The 22,177-nt window shown below is 35.7% G+C and overlaps 4 protein-coding genes across 5 annotated transcripts; 2 read left to right on the top strand and 2 right to left on the bottom strand.

Annotated features, from left to right (window-relative positions):
* Positions 1 to 2,142: 2,142 nt before the first annotated feature.
* Positions 2,143 to 4,696, top strand: LOC18053128. The gene is made up of 3 exons (XM_006448344.2): positions 2,143 to 2,563; positions 2,667 to 2,875; positions 4,233 to 4,696. Exons 1-3 carry the CDS (start codon positions 2,471 to 2,473, stop codon positions 4,519 to 4,521), a joined length of 591 nt encoding a protein of 196 aa, XP_006448407.1. The 5' UTR covers positions 2,143 to 2,470; the 3' UTR covers positions 4,522 to 4,696.
* An 828-nt stretch (positions 4,697 to 5,524) lies between these two features.
* LOC18053127 (non-specific lipid-transfer protein 2) lies at positions 5,525 to 5,994 on the bottom strand. Its single transcript, XM_006448343.2, has one exon. The coding sequence runs from the start codon at positions 5,962 to 5,964 to the stop codon at positions 5,683 to 5,685; it is 282 nt and encodes a 93-aa protein (XP_006448406.2). The 5' UTR covers positions 5,965 to 5,994; the 3' UTR covers positions 5,525 to 5,682.
* Positions 5,995 to 7,809: 1,815 nt separating this feature from the next.
* On the bottom strand, positions 7,810 to 9,466 carry LOC18053126 (DNA-directed RNA polymerases II, IV and V subunit 12). Its single transcript, XM_006448342.2, has 3 exons — positions 9,307 to 9,466; positions 9,118 to 9,210; positions 7,810 to 8,236 (listed from the first exon to the last, which is right to left on the bottom strand). Exons 1-3 carry the CDS (start codon positions 9,344 to 9,346, stop codon positions 8,214 to 8,216), a joined length of 156 nt encoding a protein of 51 aa, XP_006448405.1. The 5' UTR covers positions 9,347 to 9,466; the 3' UTR covers positions 7,810 to 8,213.
* A 386-nt stretch (positions 9,467 to 9,852) lies between these two features.
* On the top strand, positions 9,853 to 11,032 carry LOC18053125 (reticulon-like protein B14). Of its 2 annotated transcripts, XM_024191792.1 has the most exons (5): positions 9,853 to 9,972; positions 10,088 to 10,268; positions 10,365 to 10,494; positions 10,589 to 10,658; positions 10,746 to 11,032. In XM_024191792.1, the coding sequence occupies exons 1-5, from the start codon at positions 9,912 to 9,914 to the stop codon at positions 10,913 to 10,915; spliced, it is 612 nt and encodes a 203-aa protein (XP_024047560.1). In that variant the 5' UTR covers positions 9,853 to 9,911; the 3' UTR covers positions 10,916 to 11,032. The 2 variants fall into 2 exon arrangements, with proteins under 2 accessions (XP_024047560.1, XP_006448404.1); XM_006448341.2 differs by lacking the exon at positions 10,589 to 10,658.
* The last annotated feature ends 11,145 nt before the right edge of the window (positions 11,033 to 22,177 follow it).

The raw sequence follows: 22,177 nt of genomic DNA, 5'->3' as shown, positions 1-22,177 counted from the left end.
GAAATTTTCAAAGTTTTCAAAACTAATATAATAGAAAATTAAGGAAAACTTATCTAATCAAAGGTTGTGGCTAAGTTTATCCTCGTTCGTATCGGTTGAAGAAGATGAAAAGTCGTTTCATATTTCCTTAAATGTGCATGCATACGTTAGTTGATAAGTACTGAAGTTTAAATGTCCATATATCAATTTGATTTGTAGTGCGATAGAATTATAGTATCTTCAGCTTAATAATCAAGTAGATATTGTTCACTTTGGACAAATAAGTTTTGCTATTGACTTTATAACTTAAAATGCATCTACTTAGTTAAGAAAAATAAAATCCAAAACTTATAAATTAGTCTTAAAAATCAATTGTTAGAGATGTGAGATATTACATATTTTCTCCTTTGAGGACCTCATATTAATTCTCGTAAAAGTAATTAGAAACAAAACAAAACAAAATCATATCGTAAACATATCCATCCATACATCAAGTCATGAGTCAACTTAGATACCAATTGTAATAGCCTGAGTTCCACATCCAAGTAAATGTTATCCGCTTTGGGCACATAATCCATCATGGTTTTGTACATGTATCAAAATTTTATTTTAAAATTGAATCCCAAATAATTTTGGCATTCATCTATTAGATGGTGAGATAATACAATTAATTTAATTAAACCTTATTAAAAGTTGTCAACTACTTAATGAATGATACATTATATATCACATTGTTTAGGATAAAAATTTAATATGATTATCATTACTCTTCTACCTTATAATACCCTAAACAGGTTTAGTGTTTGCTTGCAATGCCATTCTTACGAGTAAGATTAAGGGTGTGTTTGGGAGTGAGGTGTTGTAGCTTTTAAGCTGCAGCTGCTGTGGAGTAAAAGTTATAACTATAGAATAGAAGTTGAGAAAAAAATTTATTAAGCTGCCAAAGCTCAGCTACAAATGTTAACAAATACCTTAGTAACTGGGCTTTAGCAGCCCAGCTACCTCACCACACTCTTAAACGGGCTATAAAGTTGATGCGTTGATCTTTTGAGAAACATATGTTTGAGAATATCTAAATAAATAGACGCTAATTGGAATTTAATCATCAAGAAGATATTGTTTATTTTAAACCACATACACACGTCTTTATGTCCATTATCATTTTGCAAATGTCAAATGGTGCCAACGTGTCAAATCCCATTGTAACAATTTATTCATGAAAGAGACAGCGAGTTCGAATCCCAGCAAATGACAGTAAAATATTAATTGTATTATTAAAAAGAAAAAGCGCCAAAAGTTTCCGTAATATGCTAAACAAACTCTATGGTGTTTTTTTTTTTCAGAAATAATGTAAAAGAAGTTTGGGAATTTGGATCGCTCGCTTCATTAGTTGCGTTTAGAGAATGAGTAGGTCTTTCCACCATTTCTCTTTAAAACTCTTTTTCAATTCAAATTACTTAAATAACGTAAGATAAATTAATTCATTTATTTTTAAAATTAAAATTCGATTTAAATGCGTAAATAAATTTTTTTAATTTTTTTCATTTATCCTATTTTAAAATTTATATTATATTTTAAGTTTTAATTAGAAATTTTTTTTTTTTTGAGAAACAACTAAGAGTTTATGATTTTGAAAATAGAAACTATATAATAAAAAGAAAATAATTTAAGACTGTATGATTTTTATGCATTTTATAAAAAAAAAAAATCTTTTTAGAGTAAAATTTTATGGCGATAGTGTTGATTTTAATATATGCTTAGTAGGGGTATTTTAGGAATTACAATTCATAACGGGTCTTAAAAGTTGAGTCTCTGAGAAAATGAACGTAGGGTGAGGCCCACACCATCAACTTGACATTTCTATTCGAGTGGGACTTGGCGAGAGCCCAATGGTTGCGATTGACAGGCTATAGCCGGTAACGAGACCGGGAAACATGGGCTCTTTCCGACAAGCCAACCGGGCTCCAGCTATTTCGGCGGACACGTTTGCCAATCGCAGTCGGTATAATGGTCCCCCCACTCTGACTAGACATACTTATCTGCTCCCAACGCCACCGCACAAAACCTACACCTCCATGCTCCAACTAATAATACTCGGGATTCGGCAACCGTCATTACAATTATTTAATTTTAAAGAACACAGGACAGTTGCAAATACGCCATTCACTCACCTAGCTAGATCTATCGTGGTCCCGGATGCACTATATCGAAACTCCTCGCAAGTAATGATGACTCACTTATCCCGCTGAGGGTGAAACAAATTGGCACCCAAAGCAGAATCCAAAAAAAGCAGCCTCACAAAGAGTCTAAAAGCAAGCTGGGGGGAGGAAAAAAAAACTACTCTTCCTCAAAAGCAGAGATTTATTGCATAAATCATAATAATATTTTCTCTTTATAAAAATATCTTTCAACTATTTTATATATTTACTAAAAAAAAGGAGAGAGAAACGGTTCACTGTGAGAGAGAAAAAAATCAGCACAACACAGGATAATGGCAATGTCAGTCTCCATTGTAGCCGTCGTGACGGCCCTCCACCTCATCGCCTTCGTTTTCGCTGTCGGAGCTGAACGACGCCGTAGCACTGTACTCTTTACTCACTCTATTTTATATATACACATATGTTTTTGGAAAATTATTTTTGTCTTTCTCTGGGTCGCTGATATTTTGGGTGTTTTTGTGTTTGAAGGCTAAGGTGGTGCCGGATCAGTACGATGAGATGACGTACTGCGTGTACAGTACGGACGCGTCGACGGTTTACGGATTATCGGCGTTTGGGCTGCTGCTTATAAGTCAAGCGGTGGTTAACGGCGTTACTAGGTGTCTTTGCTTCGGTAAAGGGCTTGTCACTGGCACCTCTTCCACTACTTGGGCCGTTTTCTTCTTCATCGTTTCTTGGTAAAATTTACTATTTTATCCCTCGCTCCATTTTTTTTTTCTTTTTTGTTACTATTATATTTGTTATCGGTAGTATACTTACTTGTATTAGAGGAAATGATTTGCTAATAGTTGGACTTCAGAGGGGTTTGGTGGATTGACATGTTCTTATCGTTTTGACTTTCATTACACAAATAGTTGAAAAAATTTCAGCTATAATTGATAGTGATATGGTATCTATTTTTAAATGTTTAATTGAAATAGATGAAAATATTTTCGTTAATTGAAAGAGCTATCTGAAGGAGCTCCTTGAAATGCTTTCACAGACGACGTTGTTACTGAAAAGTGCTTTTCTACAAAACTCTTATGCAATTCTTAAACCTCTTTAAAACAACTGCTCATCATTTTTCTGTGACTTCTGTCATATGAACCATCAATGTTATCGATAACAGTTCAATTATGGAATCTTTGCTTACATTGCCTATTGCTTTATGATGGATGACCTCGGATTAGTGAAAGTGCTGTGCCTCTTATAATATGAGAGTTTGTTCTTTTTTCTGTGTTTTATTAGAAAAATTCATACAAGTCTTTTCGAAAACATGGTTTCATGTCATCCTTAATCTGTGTGTCTATAGGTTTAAGTTATATGCATTCTTTGAGGTGATTTGGAATGAAAGAAACAGTAGAATCTTTAAAGAGTCAAGAGGGGACAGTTATGATGGCCAGTGGGATACAGTTCACCTTTTAGCTTCGCTTTGGTGTTGTGACTAAGTATTTCCAGGACACTTCATTTTTCTTCATTAATCATAATTGGAGGGGAGTTTTAGGGATTTAGTATGTGTTGTGCTCATTTTTGTATAGGGTTAGGCAGTCTCTTTTGGTTAATTCAGACTTTTGGAGATTGATACTGTTTTGTAAAGCTTTGATTGGTTTGGGTGGTAACTGGTCCACTACTAAAATGTAATATGTCCATTTTACAGGCATTCAATTGATGTGATAATGGCGTGTATTACAAAGTATTAGATGTGTATTTTAACGACGAGGTCAACAAAAATAAATTCTACAGTAATTTGTAATTTGGGGTAAATTTTTTTGGACATGACAAGATTGAATGTATTAGTATTTAGGGATTCGCTATCACTTAACATCGGAAGTTTTGCTCCTTAGTTGACGAACATACTCCACAACAGAAGGTTTTTGTTCTAGGTCCATGAGATGGGTGACTGTGATTGGTTGATTCAGTTTGATCTGTGCATGTTGGTTCTTCTATTTGCACTTCCTTCTTTGGTGGAGAGTGAGTGAAATGTTAGATTGTGTTTTACATGTTTGGTGATATTTTTGTATAGATTCTCACTAACAAAAATTGGAATGATATCAGGGTTAGCTTTTTGGGGGCCGAGGCATGCTTATTGGCTGGCTCAGCAAGGAATGCATACCACACCAAATACCGAAAAATCTTTGGTGGAGGTGACTTGTCTTGTGCTACTCTACGCAAAGGCGTGTTTGCTGCTGGGGCTGCTTTAACATTGTTGTCGCTGGCAGGATCAATCCTTTATTACTGGGCTCACACAAGGGCTGATACTGGTGGATGGGAGAAGCACCGAAATGAAGGCCTGGGCATGGCTATGCAGCAGCAGCAACCTGGCAATGAATTTGAGAAAGCTTAATTATTGTCTGTGTAGATTAATTCACAAAGTTTCGGTGTCTTTTGTTATTGGGGGAAATATACATCGATGAAAATCATATATATATGGTCTTCAACTAAGTAGTTGCATATATATGTATTGTGTTGCATCGTTTTAAACGTTAGAAAGGAAATATATAGTGTCATGTTTCAGTGCTTCTGCAATTGTTATATCGAATGTCGCTTGGTACGGCGGTTTTTCTGGTGTATCATTGGCTGATGCACTCAGCTCCAAATAGCTGCCGTTGACAACCATTGACAACTCTGCTTCTGCAAGGAGCAGAACGGAATACAAGAACGATATTAGATGATGCAAGTGTAGGGAAGTACAATTTTGCTTCTGCAGGGGCAAGCCAGGAATATAAATCAATACAGCCCTGTAGAGGTCAACAATTAACGGTAGGGAAGTGCACGAGATTGTTTATTTCATATAACCCATTAGATATCACGGGTATTTTTCATGAACTTTAAATACGATTAAAAATATGAGTTGGGCTTTGCCAGCCATTATGCCAATTTGTTTATTTTGGCTTTGCCTCTTTTAACGACCAATAATGCTGATTCAGTTGTTTCGTTACTTGGGGTGCCTTGGTTTGTGTCACTTGACGGACTCTGATTTTCAATAGTTCAGAGTAGAATATGATCAACTTGCAATAATTTAGCAAGAGAAACTTTGATCTACACACGGAGGAGCAAGTTTTAAACTTATTCTTTGTCCGTTGTAAGAGTACGTGGGAAGAATCTGGTCACTAAGAGGGGATGTACACATCTGAGTATATTGTTTTGATAAAATAAATTCATTCATTTTAAGAATGTCTTTGCCATATATAGTTGAAATTTGAAAAGCATTCTTTTTAAACAACTGTAGAATATTAGAGCAAAAGAAGTACATCTGAAACTAAGAGGAAATGCTTTGGCATAATACCTCCAAAAAACAAAAAATAAATGGTACTGAGATATCAGACAAACAAAGCTCTATTATCTCTTAATAATAATTAGTCTGAACACATAACTGAACGATATAATGCAAGTACAACACAAGAAAAATAAAAGGCAAAAACCACATTCAGGGTGACCCCGTGACACAAACTCATTAAACAGACAAGGTAGTACTTGGCAAAAGAACCCAAATGAAATCAGATGCCTAGCAGCGGGGAAAAGGGGAGCCACAAACGGTAGCAACTTTTCTAGCATTAGGAGAGTTTACAAACTTTCGCAAGTTTGGATCCTTCATATACTGGCAAAGGCAAATCCTTTGCTCCTTCAATTTGCTGCAACAAATTGCCGAGGGGGCATTTGCACCAGTGATTGCACTGGCACACGGGCTCAGCTCCAACGGGTTGCAAGTCATGGCTCCCATAGACAATTCTGCTTCACTTAGAAGCAGAACAAACACAATGCAAATTGCTGCATATGAAATCTTCATGGTGATTTTGATCACTTGAATATAACCCAATTGGCCCAAATGAGTATGCAGTTAGGTGAAGATCCAACGAGCTATTTATAGTAGACGAGACGCATGGGAATTGTTCACTTTTCTTTCATCATATGATATTATGATTAAAGTGTTAGTGCATGCATAAATTTTCATGGAGGTTTGAGAACACAAAGATCGGTGAGCATACTTAATGAATTTGTGGTGTGCGTGGGGCAGGTGCTCCAGCACGCCCTTTGGTTAATTTCTTTTGGCTTTGTTTTCATTATCTTTCAACAATGCCTATATTAGGAACCTAAGTTTTTGACACTTTTAATTATAATACCCAATACTTGTATCTTTCACCTTCGTTCTTCCAGTTATTTAGACACTAATAATTGTATTTGATTTTTTCTTGATGTTTCTTTGCACCCATGATACGTATTCTCATGATATCATCATGGCAATCAATTGGACCAATGGCGACAAATCTTAAAGCTTCTGAATTCTGATGTTGGTATAATTTCCGCTTTTATTTTTCTAATCCAAATCTTTAAAAGTTAAAAAAAGAATAGCACGTTGTTTGAGTTACCAAATAACATGGGGCTGTGAATATTATCATGTAACTCACGTATGTACACATGCATTGATCATAAGGACAATTAATGTAAAGCGTACGTACTTATCATGATTTATGCTTCCATAACATGATTAGAGGGGTGTGTGTCGTCTCTCTCATTTTGTTTTATTTAAGTCAGAATCATTGAAATTAGATTACTTTTAAGCCAATTTAAAATTATCTTAGTTTCAAGATTTAAAATCATAAACATGTACGTCTAAGCTCCCCATCGCTAAGCCCAAAAATTTCTTGGCGTGGTTTGAAACAGGATCAATTCAAACAACTTTTTGATGACTGGCGTGCCCAAACCTGGGGCCAAAAGCGGGACGCAAATGTCAAACTAGCATTTGATTTACCAAATAATTCATTGTTAATCCATTTTGTTAGTCAAAGCTAAGCAAATCATCTTTCGGTGATGTGATGTAACGAGGCTCTAATTACAATAAACACTCCCACGTTTCTTTAAAAATATTGCTAAAGCACGCCCTTGAAATTTTACCGAGGTCAAGTTTATTCATATACTTTTTAAATTCACATTTTCATTGTCTTTCACACTTTACTATTTCTAAAATTAAAAGCATTCAGTAACAATTCCAAAGCCGCAATAAACTTCTGATGAAGTGCCTTAGTGCCAAAAGGGGCGAAATTAGAGCCTGTTTCTCTCACTGGTCGTCATCGAAGATTTTAAGCGAAACGGGCCAGCTGGGCTTTGAATGCCGCTCTAGATTAGTTTGCAACCGTGCCCACCGATTACAAATTTACAATTAAGTAAACTGGTTCAGTCAGTGAACACTTATTGATTATAACGCATTCAACCAATATGATAAACCAATTACTGATGCCTGATGCTACCCTTTCTTCTTCTTCCTCTTTAACTAACAAGCCCTTAACCCTTTCCATGCTCACTAAAATCTGAGCGAAGGGATATATACAAATGGAAACCACTTGTTTAAATGCATCCCTACCGCAGATATTCCTAGAGACCAAGGGTTCCCCATGGATGTGATAATTTTTTCAATTGCTATTTTCTTAGGTTTCAGATTGAATTTCAAATTTGAAAAGTATTTATCAAAATCTACGCACTACACTCTTTTATGAAATAGCTAGGAAAAAACAAAAATTATCTTGTTGGGAAAAACAAAAAATTAACTTGTCGACTTCCTATTTACTGATCTTTCAGTAACAAATACTGGTTCACAATTATTCAGAATATACACAATGCTGGTGAAATGATCATATCCTGACAAAAGATCCCCTTCATTATATCTTCGGCATGTTTTTTTATTAACATCTTTAACCATTACTGTATGATGACAAACTCTATTCCATGATTTCGTGAATTGAGAGGAGTGACACCGCACCAGAAAATCAAACCCCATACGAGTTAGCATATATTTGTCTATGGCGACTAAAACACAACAAGCTTTCTATTTTTGCAGTTTATATCTACTTTCAATGAAGTTTTTAGAAACAATATGTGCCCGAGACACAACATACTTGCATCATGGAATGTTCATTACAGCTATTCTACAAATCACCACACAAACCACAGTGAACTGCTGAGAAGCTACAACGAAACTGGCAGTTTGCAAGACAGCTGGTTATGCTTCATAGGCATTGGCTCTCCACCCACATCTCCCCATTAACGTGCCTCATATTGAACAACTGCAAGAAGAAAAATGCTCATATAAGAACAAATGTTTGATCACTAAGCAATGCAATGTGACAGGTGAACAGGGAAAAAAATGCAAGACCAGTACCAGTGAAAGAGGTAATTATTAATAATTGCAGCACAGATTGGCAACATATGAATAAAAAGTATCACAAGTAATTAAAGCTTTTCTTTCACCTAAGTGCCAGAAGATTAGATCCAGGCAGAATAATTCGGTTGTCTAAAGCTGGACTTGCACAACGACTAAGACAAAAGCTTAATTTCATTGTTATTCCAATGTCTTCAACCAATAATAAAAAGAAGATAGGTGAGAACAAAGCTGATATGATAATGTGAAATGCATTTAGGCTATTTGCCATCCATCCTTAAAAGAACATTATTGTGCAAATTGGAGGTATCATCAACTATTCCTTAAAGAAGAATCACTAAAGACACGAAACCTAAACTAAATGCCCAATATTCACAAGACCGAACAACCTGCCTCTATATAATGTCAAGAACGCGATTTTGCCCTGCGGGTATGTATTCAATGCATAACAATTACAACATTAACGAACATCCAATTAATACACTCTTGAAAGCCCTAATTCACCACATAGCGAACCAAACTGCTAGAGAACTGCCGCCAACAATGCTGCCGCAACTTCCCTTCACATACTAAAAAGAAAACAGCCACCTCCACTACTCTTTCAAAATTTGCCACTAATTAAATCATTCAAGCCAACGCTTTTTCCTAAATACCTAAAATTCCAAAGTCATAGAACAACCATTCAAATATCTGACATTCGCCTTTGAAATAAAACCCTAATTTTGTTTTTTTTTTTTTAAGATGAAAATCAACAAGGAAAAAAAAGAAGAAGAAAAACAAAATTACTTCGGCGGGTGCGCTTCTTGTACAAGATACGGTAACCGCATTCACGGCACTGGATGACGTCACCTGGCTTAAGCGTGTTCTCCATTCCACAATCTACAAATTTCGGTTACAAGCATCATGATCGAGTTTTAATTGCTAACAAAAAAATAAAAAAATAAAAAATGTAATTGTTTAGAAAGAGATACGTACCTCCACAGATGTAGCTGACTGGCTCTGGCTGAGGATCCATTGCAGTTTCAAGGTTCAAGAGATTCACAAACAAAGTCAAAGAAACAACTTTCTAGGGTTTTAGCGCACGATGAATCTTCCTTTTATTGAACTTGTGGCGGGTCTGTTTCCTTTCTTGTCGACTACGAAAGTCGTCGAAACTATTGGGCCTGTTTTAACAGTTACTAGCGATTTGGGGCAAAAGCCCACGAATGCTAATAAATAACCCAAAAAAATTAATAAAAATCAGACATGCTAAACCCACGAGCATTAATACCCAGAAAATGACTCAAATTAATTAAAATGTTCAAAACACTTTCTAAAATATTAATGGTAATTAATCTCTTGAGCATGCTTTTTTGATTCTCTACATGCGTGGATAAACTAACTATTGTGAGTTATTATTGTTCATTTTGGGCACGTGATGCAACCTTCACATACATGCCAAATCCATTCTTTTCTTCTTGATATAATTGGTTTCTTTTCTTCAAAGCTTGGAATTACAACACCTTATATAGGAGGAGTTGATATGATAGATTGTTGTGAAGGCATCAGTTAAAAATTGTAACACTGATTTGAACATAATTATGTCCGGGTGTTTGTTTGGTCTTCAAAGGCCTCTCCATGATATCCTCGGTGGAGGAACTGGTAATCTTGAATGCAGTCTCCCGTAAATTATTTCCATTTTATTCGAAATAAGTATCTTTTTTGTTACTCAGAAATCACTTTTTATATTTTATAATGCCATGGTCTGATATTGCAGTTGCAGACATGCTATTATGGAAGAACAGGAATTTATCAGCAGCAATCCTAGTCGTGGTGACGGTTATATGGCTCCTTTTTGAGATTCTTGAGTACAATTTCATTACTCTTCTCTGCTACTTCCTCTGTTTCATTATGATCACCCTCTTCATCTGGTCTAAAGCAGCCGGCCTAATCCCCATGTAAAGCCATCTTCTACTTGACAACTAGTGATTCTATTTCACTAAGTAATTGTGGGTCGAGGACTACTAATAAATTAATATATTTACGATCTTCAGGAGTCCACCCACAGTTGATGAAATCAGGCTGTCGGATAGGACATGCACATCTCTGTTTGCGAATGTCAACTGTTTACTGACGAAATTCTATGATATTTCATGTGGGGAGAATTTAAAGCTCTATATTCTGGTATCAAAATCCTGCCTTCACTGTTTCATTTCTTGTATTTGCTTTTCTTGTGGTTTAAGGAAAATTTTCCTAGCACTTGTTTGCTTTTAATCAGACCCTGGTTTCTCTATGGATTCTGTCAATTGTTGGTGAATATGTCAGCTCTCTAAGTCTTCTATATTTCGGTAAGAAGATGGAACTTTCTTGCATATTCCGCCGCAGTTGTATTGTTGTTATACCCTTAACGTTTGTTTTTGTTTCTGGAATCAAAGGCTTTCTGTGCCTGGAAGCACTACCGGCTTTGTATTTGCGATTTCAAGGGGAGGTGGATTATCTTGCCTTTAAAAGTACTCAAGACATGTGGAGGTTGTTTAACGATTTCAATTCCAAAGTTCTTGACAAGATTCCAAGGGCATCTGCTAAAGAAAAGAAGTATCTGTGAACAAGGGATTTTGTAATTACCCTGGAAATAGCTTGACGAGTTAAAAGTGCCAAAACTTTCTCCAGGGCTGTAGTCTGTAACTCTGTATGATTTTTCCAACAATGCTTTACATCTAAGAGGAACTAGTACTGAATAACAATTCTAAACCAATATATTTTCAGTTTTTTTTTTTTTTTCATCCTCCAAGTCCTCTGCATAAACTTAATTTATTTCACAGGAATTTTTCTTTCTCTCTCTCTCTCTTTCTTTTTCTTTATCAAGTAGATCAAATAACTCCCATGTACAAACGCCAAAGCCGATGCTACGTCACATTTTAGCTAATATGCAGAGTCGTTTGTTCATGAAAGCCTAGAATTTTCAATGATCAAGCTGGATTTAGTTTGTAAGTTTAATGGTGTTTCAGTTGAGATTTTAAAGCCAAGAAAATGAACCATTATGCAAACTACAGCAAGCTTTCTTTAATCAACTAACTTCAAAAACCTCAACAACCCAACTTCTAGCTGTATAGCTTGTTGGAAATTTTCAAAATAAATGAATTTTGAAAAATTATCTTGCACAGGCTTGGAAAACTTATGCATAGATGAAGGTGTCTTTTGGACTTGAACCTTCACTTAGTGACAATGCATCAAAGTTAATCAAGGTGGCATGGTAGGCAAGCTTTGAACCAGCGACCTTAATCGACTAACCGGATATATCTCACACATAAGTTTTCAAATTCTCAAGTATTCCTTAGCCGACACGTGGATTGGCCCTGTGTCTATATCCTGTGTTCATGAGCGCTTTAGTAACCAGCCAAGTTACATAGGAAGCGGCACCACCTCCTACACTCACATAGGTGGACTTATCTAAAATGTCCCTGTAACTAAAACATTTATAAGTCCATTAAAAGCTAAGTAGCTTAACTTTTTCCATATGTTACAGGTATCAAGCACTAACCTTTGGAACGCATCTAAAAATATTATAGTGCTTGTTATCACAACATATGATGTACTTTTGCTCATTGAACCCAAGATCTTGATATTTCAAGTGTTGGGTTGAGTTTCCATCATTGGTGATAAGATGATGCTGGCTTCAGTCCCATCCCCTTAGAAGTTTTAAATACAATATCCCTTGCAAGGCCTTTAGTTAAGGGGTCTGCCAAATTTTGGCATGATTTCACAAAGTCAATTGTGATTACTCCATCTGTAAGTAATTGTCTTACATAACTATGTCTTAGACCAATGTGCCTAGACTTTCCATTATAGATTTGACTATATGCTCTTGATAAAGTTGCCTCACTATCACAGTGAATAGATACAGGAGGCATTGGTTTAGACCAAATAGGAATTTCTATAAGCAAATTCCTTAACCATTCAGCTTCCTTGCAACATGAAGCCAAAGCTACAAATTCTGCAGCCATGGTGGAGTCTGCTATACAAGTTTGCTTCTTTGAGCCCCATGAAATAGCTCCTCCACCAAGATTAAAAATCCAACCACTTGTGGATGTATGATCATCTCGATCAGTAATCCAACTAGCATCCGAAAATCCTTCCAAAACTGAAGGATATCCAGTGTAGTATATACCATAATCCATTGTATGTTTTAAATATTTTAGAATTCTGTACACTGCTTGCCAGTGTGCTTGGCTTGGATTACTAGTATATCTACTGAGCTTTCCAACAGCGAAAGCAATATCAGGCCTAGTACAAGTCATTGCGTACATAAGACATCCAATAATACGTGCATATTCTAATTGGGATACTGATATGCCAGTATTAGGATATAGTCTTATGTTTGAATCAAAAGGTGTTGACACAGACTTACAATCATAATAATAAAATTTCTTTAAAATTTTCTCAATATAATGTGATTGGGTCAATACTAGGCCATTCACATTTTTTATAATTTTAATCCCCAAAATCACATCAGCAAGTCCCATGTCTTTCATATCAAAATTAGATGACAATAATAATTTAGTGAGTTCAATGCTCTCACTATCAGTACCAAAAATTAACATGTCATCTACATATAAACAAATAATCACACCTTTATTTCCATTGAATCTGCTATAGACACATTTATCAGATTCATGAATATTAAATCCATTTGAGACAATCACTTTGTCAAACTTTTCGTGCCACTGCTTTGGAGCTTGTTTAAGACCATATAAAGACTTGACTAGTTTACAAACTTTATGTTCTTGTCCTGGCATAACAAACCCTTCTGGTTGTTTCATGTAAATTTCCTCATCTAATTCTCCATTTAAGAAAGCTGTTTTTACATCCATTTGATGGATTTCAAATTGATAAATTGAAGCCAAAGCAATCAAGACTCTAATAGTAGCAATTCTTGCAACAGGTGCATAAGTATCAAAATAATCAAGGCCTTCTTTTTGTGTAAAGCCTTTTGCTACTAGTCTTGCTTTAAATCTTTCAATTGTTCCATCAACTTTCTTCTTCTTTTTGAAAATCCATTTACAACCTATAGGATTAGAGCCAGGAGGTAAATCAACTAATTTCCAAGTCTTATTACCCACAATAGAGTCCATTTCATCATTAATGGCCTCTTTCCAAAAAGCAGCATCTTGAGACTTCATTGCATCTTCATAGGTGAGGGGATCAGACTCCATAGTAGATGTGATCATGGTCTGTTTTGATTGTGAGTCTCTTGTCCCTTCAACTAAATAGACTATAAAATCTGGTCCAAAAGATTTTATAGTCCTTATTCTTTTACTTCTTCTCAAATGATTTTATTCATTATTAGCATCACGCTTTTGACCAATTTCTATTTGTTTATCATTCTCTTGAGAATCAATACTTTTTGGTATAGTGGAAAATCTATTTTCATAGAATATTGCATCTCTAGATTCCACTATAGTATTGATCTCAACAAAGCTATTAGGTTCTGTTACAAGAAACCTATAAGCTTTACTATGCTCTGCATATCCCAAGAATATGCATTCAATGCCCCTTTCTCCTAATTTCTTTATCTTAGGTTCTGGTAGTCTTACAATGGCTCGACAACCCCAAACTCTTAGATAAGAAAGATTAGGCTTTTTCTTTTTCCATAATTCATATGGAGTCACCTTTGTTTTCTTATTAGGCACTCTATTTAAGATATGACATGCAGTTAAAATAGTTTCACCCCAAAAACCTTTACCAAGCCCAGCATTAAAAAGCATAGCATTAACCATTTCTATTAATGTCCTATTTTTCCTTTCAGCTACACCATTTTGTTGTGGAGTATATGCAGTGCTAGTTTCGTGTACAATGCCAACAGATTCACAAAAATAAAAAAAAACATATTCACCTCCTTTATCACATCTAAGGCATTTAATTTTAGTGTCACAAAAATTCTCAACTTCATTTTTATAAGTTTTAAATTTTTCTAACACTTGATCTTTAGAATGTAATAAATACACATAGCAATATTTTGAAAAATCATCAATAAATGTTACAAAATATTTTTTACCACCTTTAGAAGGATTACTATGCATATCACACACATCGCTATGAATTAAATGCAATAAAGAAGATGTTTTTTCAATTTTTGGAAAAGGAGATCTTGTGATTTTAGTTTGTGCACATACTTTACATTTTTCATGCATATCATTTTCATGCTTAGGAATTAATTCTAAATTAGCCATATCATGCAATCTTCTAACATTCACATGTCCTAAACGATTATGCCACAAAGATAATGAATCAACCATATAAGCAGAAGAAACATTCATATTATTGATATTGAGTTTAAACATTCCTTCATACATGTATCCTTTCCCAACAAAGGTACCACCCTTAGATAATATAAACTTGTTTGACTCAAAAACAAGTTTGAAGCCAAACTTATTAAGAAGGCTACCAGATACAAGATTTTTCCTAACTTCAGGAACATGATAAACATCTGTAAGAGTTAAAGTTTTTCCGGAAGTGAACTCTAGTTGCACATTGCCTTTTCCTTTAACTATTGCAGTGGAGGAATTTCCCATGTAAAGAACACTTCCATCATCCATTGCTTTATAAGATTTGAAAAGGCTACGATCCTTGCATACATGCTTGGTTGCACCAGAATCTATCCACCATGCATTATCATCTTCAAGAACATTAATCTCAGATATCATGGCCACAAGATTTGTGTTCGAAACTTCCTTTTGTTTCTTCAGAAGTCGACAATCTCTTTTGAAATGGCCAGGTTTTCCGCAGTGGTGGCATGTACCCTTCTTTTTCTTCTTATTGTTTTGACTCTCTTTGGAATCAAACTTTCTCTTTTGGTTATTCTTAGGGTGATTAGAATGCTTAAACTCCTTCCCTTCCTCTACGACATTAATTTTAGAGGACATAGTAGTTTGATCCTCAAGACTATTAAGCTTGAGTTCCTCTTCAATACGAAGACTTTGGCCTAAGCCATCCAGACTAATTTCCTCTTTGTTATGTTTAAGACTTTTCTTATAGTCTTTCCAAGAGGGAGGAAGTTTATCAATAATTGAAGAGACAATAATAGACTCATCCATTTTCATGTTATGTTGGTTGAATTGATCAAGAATATGCAAAATCTCATTATATTGTTCAACCACGAGTCTATTATCAACCATTCTATAATTAAAAAATTTAGAAGCCAAGAATTTCTTACTTGTGGCATCTTCCATCATGTACTTAGCCTCTAATGAGTCCCATATCTCTTTTGATGTAGGTTTGTTGTGATATTGATCAAACAAAGTATCAGACATGGCATTGCAAATGTGTCCCTTACACACGTAGTCATCTTGCTCCCACTTATGTCGCACTCTGGTTTCCGCTAATGTCTCATTCTCACGTTCTTGAGGCTTTGGTGTTGTGAGAACATAGACCACATTGAGGCTTGTTAACAAGAAATGCAACTTTTTCTGCCAACGAATAAAGTTGCCACCATCGAACCGCTCCAATTTGACAAAATCTACTGCAAATTGTCGAAGAGATGAACTTGGTGCCATTGTTGTAGTAATAACGTCTTAAGATTGTTGGTGGTAAATTTTGTGGGGAATGACAAATGTAGAGAAATACAACAATAATGGTGGAACTTTATTATGTAAAATAATGTGTTTACAACTAACTCTGTATGTAGGAAGAAAACACTCATTTATTTTGTGCATTCACATTCCAATATATTGTTTTCTGCAGGAACAATATATTGTTTCTTGGTAGGCTTGCAACATTCAAGAGTATTCTAGTTTGCTTTCGTCGATGCACAACGCAAGCAAACAAACAAGTGCTTCATTGTATCCTGGAGGCGTATTTGTTTAACCCATGTGCATCACTCAATTGGTGGGGGCAAATAACGTCTTAAGGAAAGCGACATTTGTAACGTGCCTTGAAGCACACAAAATTTCTGCAGTTTCTTCCTACATACAGAGTTAGTTGTAAACACATTATTTTACATAATAAAGTTCCACCATTATTGTTGTATTTCTCTACATTTGTCATTCCCCACAAAATTTACCACCAACATAGCTAACATCTCGAGATACTTTGGCATTATACTCTGATTCAGCTTCGATCCAGGTGTGGGGATGGTTGAACTGGAACCTGGGAAATTGTGCAAATCAAGAAACATGCTTGGTTAAGTGAAAGCAAGGGCAAACTATCCGGAGTCCTAGATTTCAAACGACTTGCAAATCTGCTTTTAAGTTAAAATTGAGACACTACATAAGCGTTGTAGAACTTGAACCATGTCCAGATGGGCGATAATCCTGCAAAATTAAATTCGAACTCAGGATAAATTCATAGAATCTTATTGCATATTAAGAGCATTATAATATGTATTACAGAAAAACCAAGTGCTCAATGGCCTTGCTGAGGATATGAATGCAGAGCCTGTTTACAAAATCTCTATCAAAAAGCCAAAAAAATCAATAGAAACTGAGAGGTGGAAGTAAAAGAATTTATTATAGAACAGAGCTTTATATGCACCTGTTGGAAGTGCCTGGCATTGTTTTAGAACTGGATTCTACTTCATTTGAGAAGTTAAAGGCAGGAGAGTATCGACCCAAAACAAACTTTGGTGGCATAGCAGATGTGTCAACAGATGGACGCAACTGTTGTGAACGAACACATGGCATTTGCATTTGAGAGACTGCAAGATTTCTGGATGCAGGCATTAGTGGCAAGCCTACACCTGCTGCTAATGAAGGATGCAGACTGGCCGAGCCGCCGAGGGAGCCGATGATATCACGGGATGACCAGCTGAACAACACATGTCAACCATTCCGGCCCAATGCCACTGCCCATTCCTAATTTTGGACTAATGGGCACATTTGGGGAAATCTGGGGAACTTCTGTACTTTGATACCCACTTGGTGACATCAATGGAGCCTGGAATATGGCTCCTCCCTGAGCTGACATCATCTTATGTACATTAACATGATAAATAACAGCATGTTAGCTCTATAAGAAAGTGAGTCATATATATACACCCACATAATTAATATTAAAAAAGAGATTACTTCAACTTGATGCCTTAAGGCTTTAACATAATTAACAGCATCATCCAGCACGGAAGCTCTATCAGACTGAAAATAAGCAAACTCAGTTAGTTGACTGTAGGTTACAAATACAATTGAGAGAATGCTAAAAAGCCACTTATTGAAATACTTAGTATAAGTTCGGGATTGAGGTGCTGAGGCTTTAAATCCGCATCTACTGTAGAGTGGCTCACAGCTACCAAGTACAATGACACTTCTCATTTTGTTCCTACAGAAGCGAGCACTAGTCTTCTATATCCATTTGATTCTGTTTTACATAACTCCGACCAATTATGAATCAAACATATTGAACTATAAATAGCTAATTCTGAACTTTGTTGTTAAGTTCATCAATTATGAGTACCACAATTGCTAAGCTCTGGTTCAAATCAAAAATCCAAAAAAGGAGAAGTAAAGCGAAATAATGAGTTGGTGCTGTTACCTTGTTGCAATTGGGTACTAATTCCTTCAAACTTTTAAGCCTTTTGTTGATCCGGTCCCTTCTCCTCTGTTGAAATTTCAAAACAAATGATGATTGAAATAAGGAAGAGAAAACAAAAGTACCGTAAAAGATGAAGTTTTCTCCACAATCTCACCCCCTCAGACTGATTATGTACTTCAGCTGAACGCGTTCTTTTAGGCCGGTTATCTGGATTTCTCTCAGTTAGAATTCAATAATGGTTGGAAGCTGAGAAACTTAAGAGAAAATAAGAGAATTCTCAAACTCTGTTTTTCTTGTTTTATTATCTCAATTCGTTAAAGAACTGAATCTGTACATTCTTCTATTTATATACAAGAGTAGTAATTAAACAAATTCTCTAACTAATTGCAAGTGCTAATCAGCTGATTATAACTAACCAAAACTGATTTAACAAGCATAAGAATACTATAACAAACTCTACTAATCTTCACGTGTGCAAGAGACTACATAACCTCCAGGTTCCAGCTGGCAGGCATGTCATCAAGCTTTAACGTTAAGCTGCTGGTGTTGTAATCCTCTGCTCCACTTACTATCTTACTCATATGAGCTTCCTTTACACTCTCCATCCCTTCTGATATTTCTGTTGCCTACAGACAATTTGAAATATATTACAAAATGAAAGAAAAAGGTTAAAAAAGCTCTACCAGTTTATACAATTTACATCACATAGACACTTTCGGAGAACAATTTTATCGGGTTTCTTCACCATCCCACTCGATTGACCCTTATCATGTTCACAGGAGCTAGTCTCCAACTTTGATACAAGGCTAGAAGGGAAATGTGCAGATGATGCTGCAGAAAGCTCAACGTCCATTAAGTTCCCGAAAACGTCTGAAAAGTCATCCACGTCAGTATCCAATGAATGGGAAGTTTGATGCCAAGAAGTTGGCAGCTGACTGGCGGAAGATTTAAGAAAATCAAAACTGTTTTCATTTCAGGAGGATTGCCCCTTTTCGCTGTCCCCACTAGCGACACTGAAATTCCAAGGCACCTGGTTGTTCATGTTAGTACAGTAACAAAGTGAAAGGAAGAGATGAAGGTGGGGAATATGTATAACTGAAGCTGCACAATTTCAAAATATACATGTGCTCTCAGAAATGAACAGTTTTTAGTCAACGAAGAAGCAGGAATCAGCCGATCAGGTGACGACGTTTGGAGCATTGGGAAGTGATGTTATAAAACCGTCAGGATTTTTGGCTGTTCTAGATATCCTGGAACTAAATTTAGGGGGTGTTACACTTCAGCTAATATGGGGTAGTGGGTCAAATTGTCTTTTTACTACAGTTGTCATTGCAAACATGGAATTCTGAACTATCGGACTTTCCTGAAAAATATATACAATCCTATTTCTGGGAGAAGATTCACTGGACAACCTGTCCGTTTCGTGAAACACCTGTCGGATGTTTGGCATTATACGTAAACATCGATGCCTCGTGTCGATGTTTGCTTCTGACTAGCATATATCGGTAGCGTCAGATGAGGCAACTTGGAGCTAGCTTAATTCGGAAATTATAGCTCCCTCACACCAGGCAAGTTATCATGTGCTTCCAGCTTAATTTAATGCGGTAAGTCAGACGCCGAATTAGTTAATATGATGGCCGAGCAATTAAATGTCTCTCCTTTTTCTGTTCATCCATCTTTGAGTTCACATTATATTATTATATGTTAAACTTTTAGCATTTTACGTCAAGTCATAATGACCTTGAACCTCGTTTGTGGCTGAAGTTTATGCCAGGTTCAAGTTTAGATTAGGCCATAGATAGATGATATAATATGATTTATTATCGCTAAAGTTGACTAAACTTGAAAATTCCCTCCGTGAAATTAGATGACCCAAATCTTAATTTTCTCGATGTGCTAGCAGTAACTCCATTTAATTTTCCGTTAAACTATCTTATCATCTTGCTCACTTTACTTTGTTGATTTCTTTTTCTTTTTCTTTTTTTTTTTTTGGGCGGCAAACCTTGATGTTGTATGTTCTTGGACCAAAACAACTAAGTATTTTTTTTACTACAAGGCAGAGTGTGGTTATTTGCTATTCATAGCCCTGATTCGGCCTAATACTTCTAAGGATTCGAGTCACAAGACACGTCTAATTCTGATAAATAGATCAAATAAATGCTTCAGATGATCTGTAGTTAAATTGTTGGATTGGGAGCAACAGTAGAAATTAAACCAGGCACAAGACTGTTATCTTGACCTTTGGAGCAGACAAATATGTGAGTTTTCTTGATCTCATGCATGTTAATCTGCTCAAAGAAACTTTTTGCTTTTCGCAGCAAGGCATGCTGTGCAATTTCAATTGTATCAACTCATCGTTATTACTAAATTCCTTTTCCAGGTTGGCGCGAGCTTGATTCATCCAACTCTTTTAGTGTTCCATGCTTCGTTGTTCGTTTCTGGAGTGGTTGACACTGTAAGGTTCTCATCCAATCCTTGGACGGTAGTTGTATTTCCATTGCTGCTGCACATTTCTGTTACTCTACCTTTTTCGAGTTTCCTACCAAAGAAGAAATTTCACTTGAATTTTGACTTGAGCAAAACATCAAATATTTCTCAAAATTGGACCCTGTCATTAGATTTGGCGAGGGCAAAAAACTTTTGATCAACGCTATTGTTGCATTATAATTAGCATATGATCATCATGAATTTAGTCATACGATGTGTGAATTTTCACCAATTATTATTTTGAATTTCATTTTTATGACATTGATATCTCCGACTCCATTTTTCCTTTTCATAATGAAGGATGATAAAATTCTCTATGAGTTTAGGGTCCACTATAAATAAAAAAATGTGATTGAGATTAATTTTTTTAAGAACAAGGTAAAAAATAAAAAAATAAATCGTCAAATTCTTAATAAAATTGGGCTTAGTTATATACTCTCATCCGTAGGGATGGCAATGGGCACCGCCCGCAGCGGGTTTGCCATTACCAAACCCAAACCCGCACAAAATTTAAATTACCAAACCCACCCGCAACCCGCAGCGGGTTTTAATTTTTTTACAAAAACCCACCCGCAGCGGGTTTTAACAATTACCAAACCCGCAATGGTATCCGGCGGATTTTTTGCGGGTTTCCGTATTTAAAATCACAAATGTTTAATATATAAATTTATAATAATAACCTCAAATTTCATCTAACATACTCAATTTTATATTTAAATAATGTAAATGAAAAATTAAAATTTCCACATCAATTCAACACAAATTCTCAAATTTAAGTATAAATTACACAAATTCATTTAAAAAACGCAAACTAGTATCTAAAAATAATAATTACATTTCATATTATCATTTAAAACAAGCTCCAAGAGAAGATATTCATTTCATTCACCACCATAAGCACCCATCCAACACAATGCCTATAATAATAATTAAGATTAATATTTTCAAATACTAATTCGAAGGAAAATGCCTTTAGTTTTCTTTAGATTATGACTTTAGAATAGGATATAGGCCACATACACACATACACAACTTTGAGCCTTTGGCTATTTGGTAATTTAATTAATGACATTATTTTCTTTATACATTTTTAGATTAAAATTAAACTAAAAATATTTGAAAAAAATATTGCGAGTTTGGTGGATATCCATGCGGGTATCCACCGGATATAAGGTTAATACCAAACCCACCCGCATCCATGTGCGGGTTTTAATTTATAATACTAAACCCGCCCGCAACGGATAAAATTACCCGCAACGGGCGGGTTTTGGCGGGTGGGTTTGGGCGGGTTTGCGGGTTTGCGGGTTTGCGGGTACAATTGCCATCCCTACTCATCCGACTCATCCCAATCCCCATGAAATCGATTTTTGTCCTTATTCTACACTTTAACATATAAATAAATAAATAAATTCTAATGCAATCCTCCCTCGAGGTGAAGATTGCTTCTGTTCTCCTGACATATATACTCTTCCATGCATGTTCGTTATTGTAATGGTCGCGTCAATTTGCCAGCTCTTTGTTTCATTGTTGCCGACAAAGAAAGCACGCCACCATTCCTTGTTTCAGAAACAATTAATGAATTTGGATTTAGTGCTTACCCTTTAATGGATTCCCCTTAGGTGCAACAGTGGCACCGTGCCACAGTTGCACCGTAGCCTGATCCCCCTTTAATTTACTATTTTAATTAAGGATCCAACTACGGTACCACCGTGGTACCCGTACCACTGGTTTTGTCTTTTGTGCCAACTGTGTTGTAAATTTTCATTGAACCCCTTTCATTTATTTTTATTTAAACTTTACCTCATAAATATTAAATTAATTTCTATTGCATCCATATAAACATTATAATTAGCACCTT

Source organism: Citrus clementina, unplaced genomic scaffold (assembly GCF_000493195.1).
Source record: "Citrus clementina cultivar Clemenules unplaced genomic scaffold, Citrus_clementina_v1.0 scaffold_2, whole genome shotgun sequence".
In the NCBI taxonomy this organism is placed as follows: domain Eukaryota; kingdom Viridiplantae; phylum Streptophyta; class Magnoliopsida; order Sapindales; family Rutaceae; genus Citrus; species Citrus x clementina.
The sequence above is the reverse complement of the archived record's forward strand: the minus strand, read 5'-3'. Positions and strand labels throughout refer to the sequence as shown.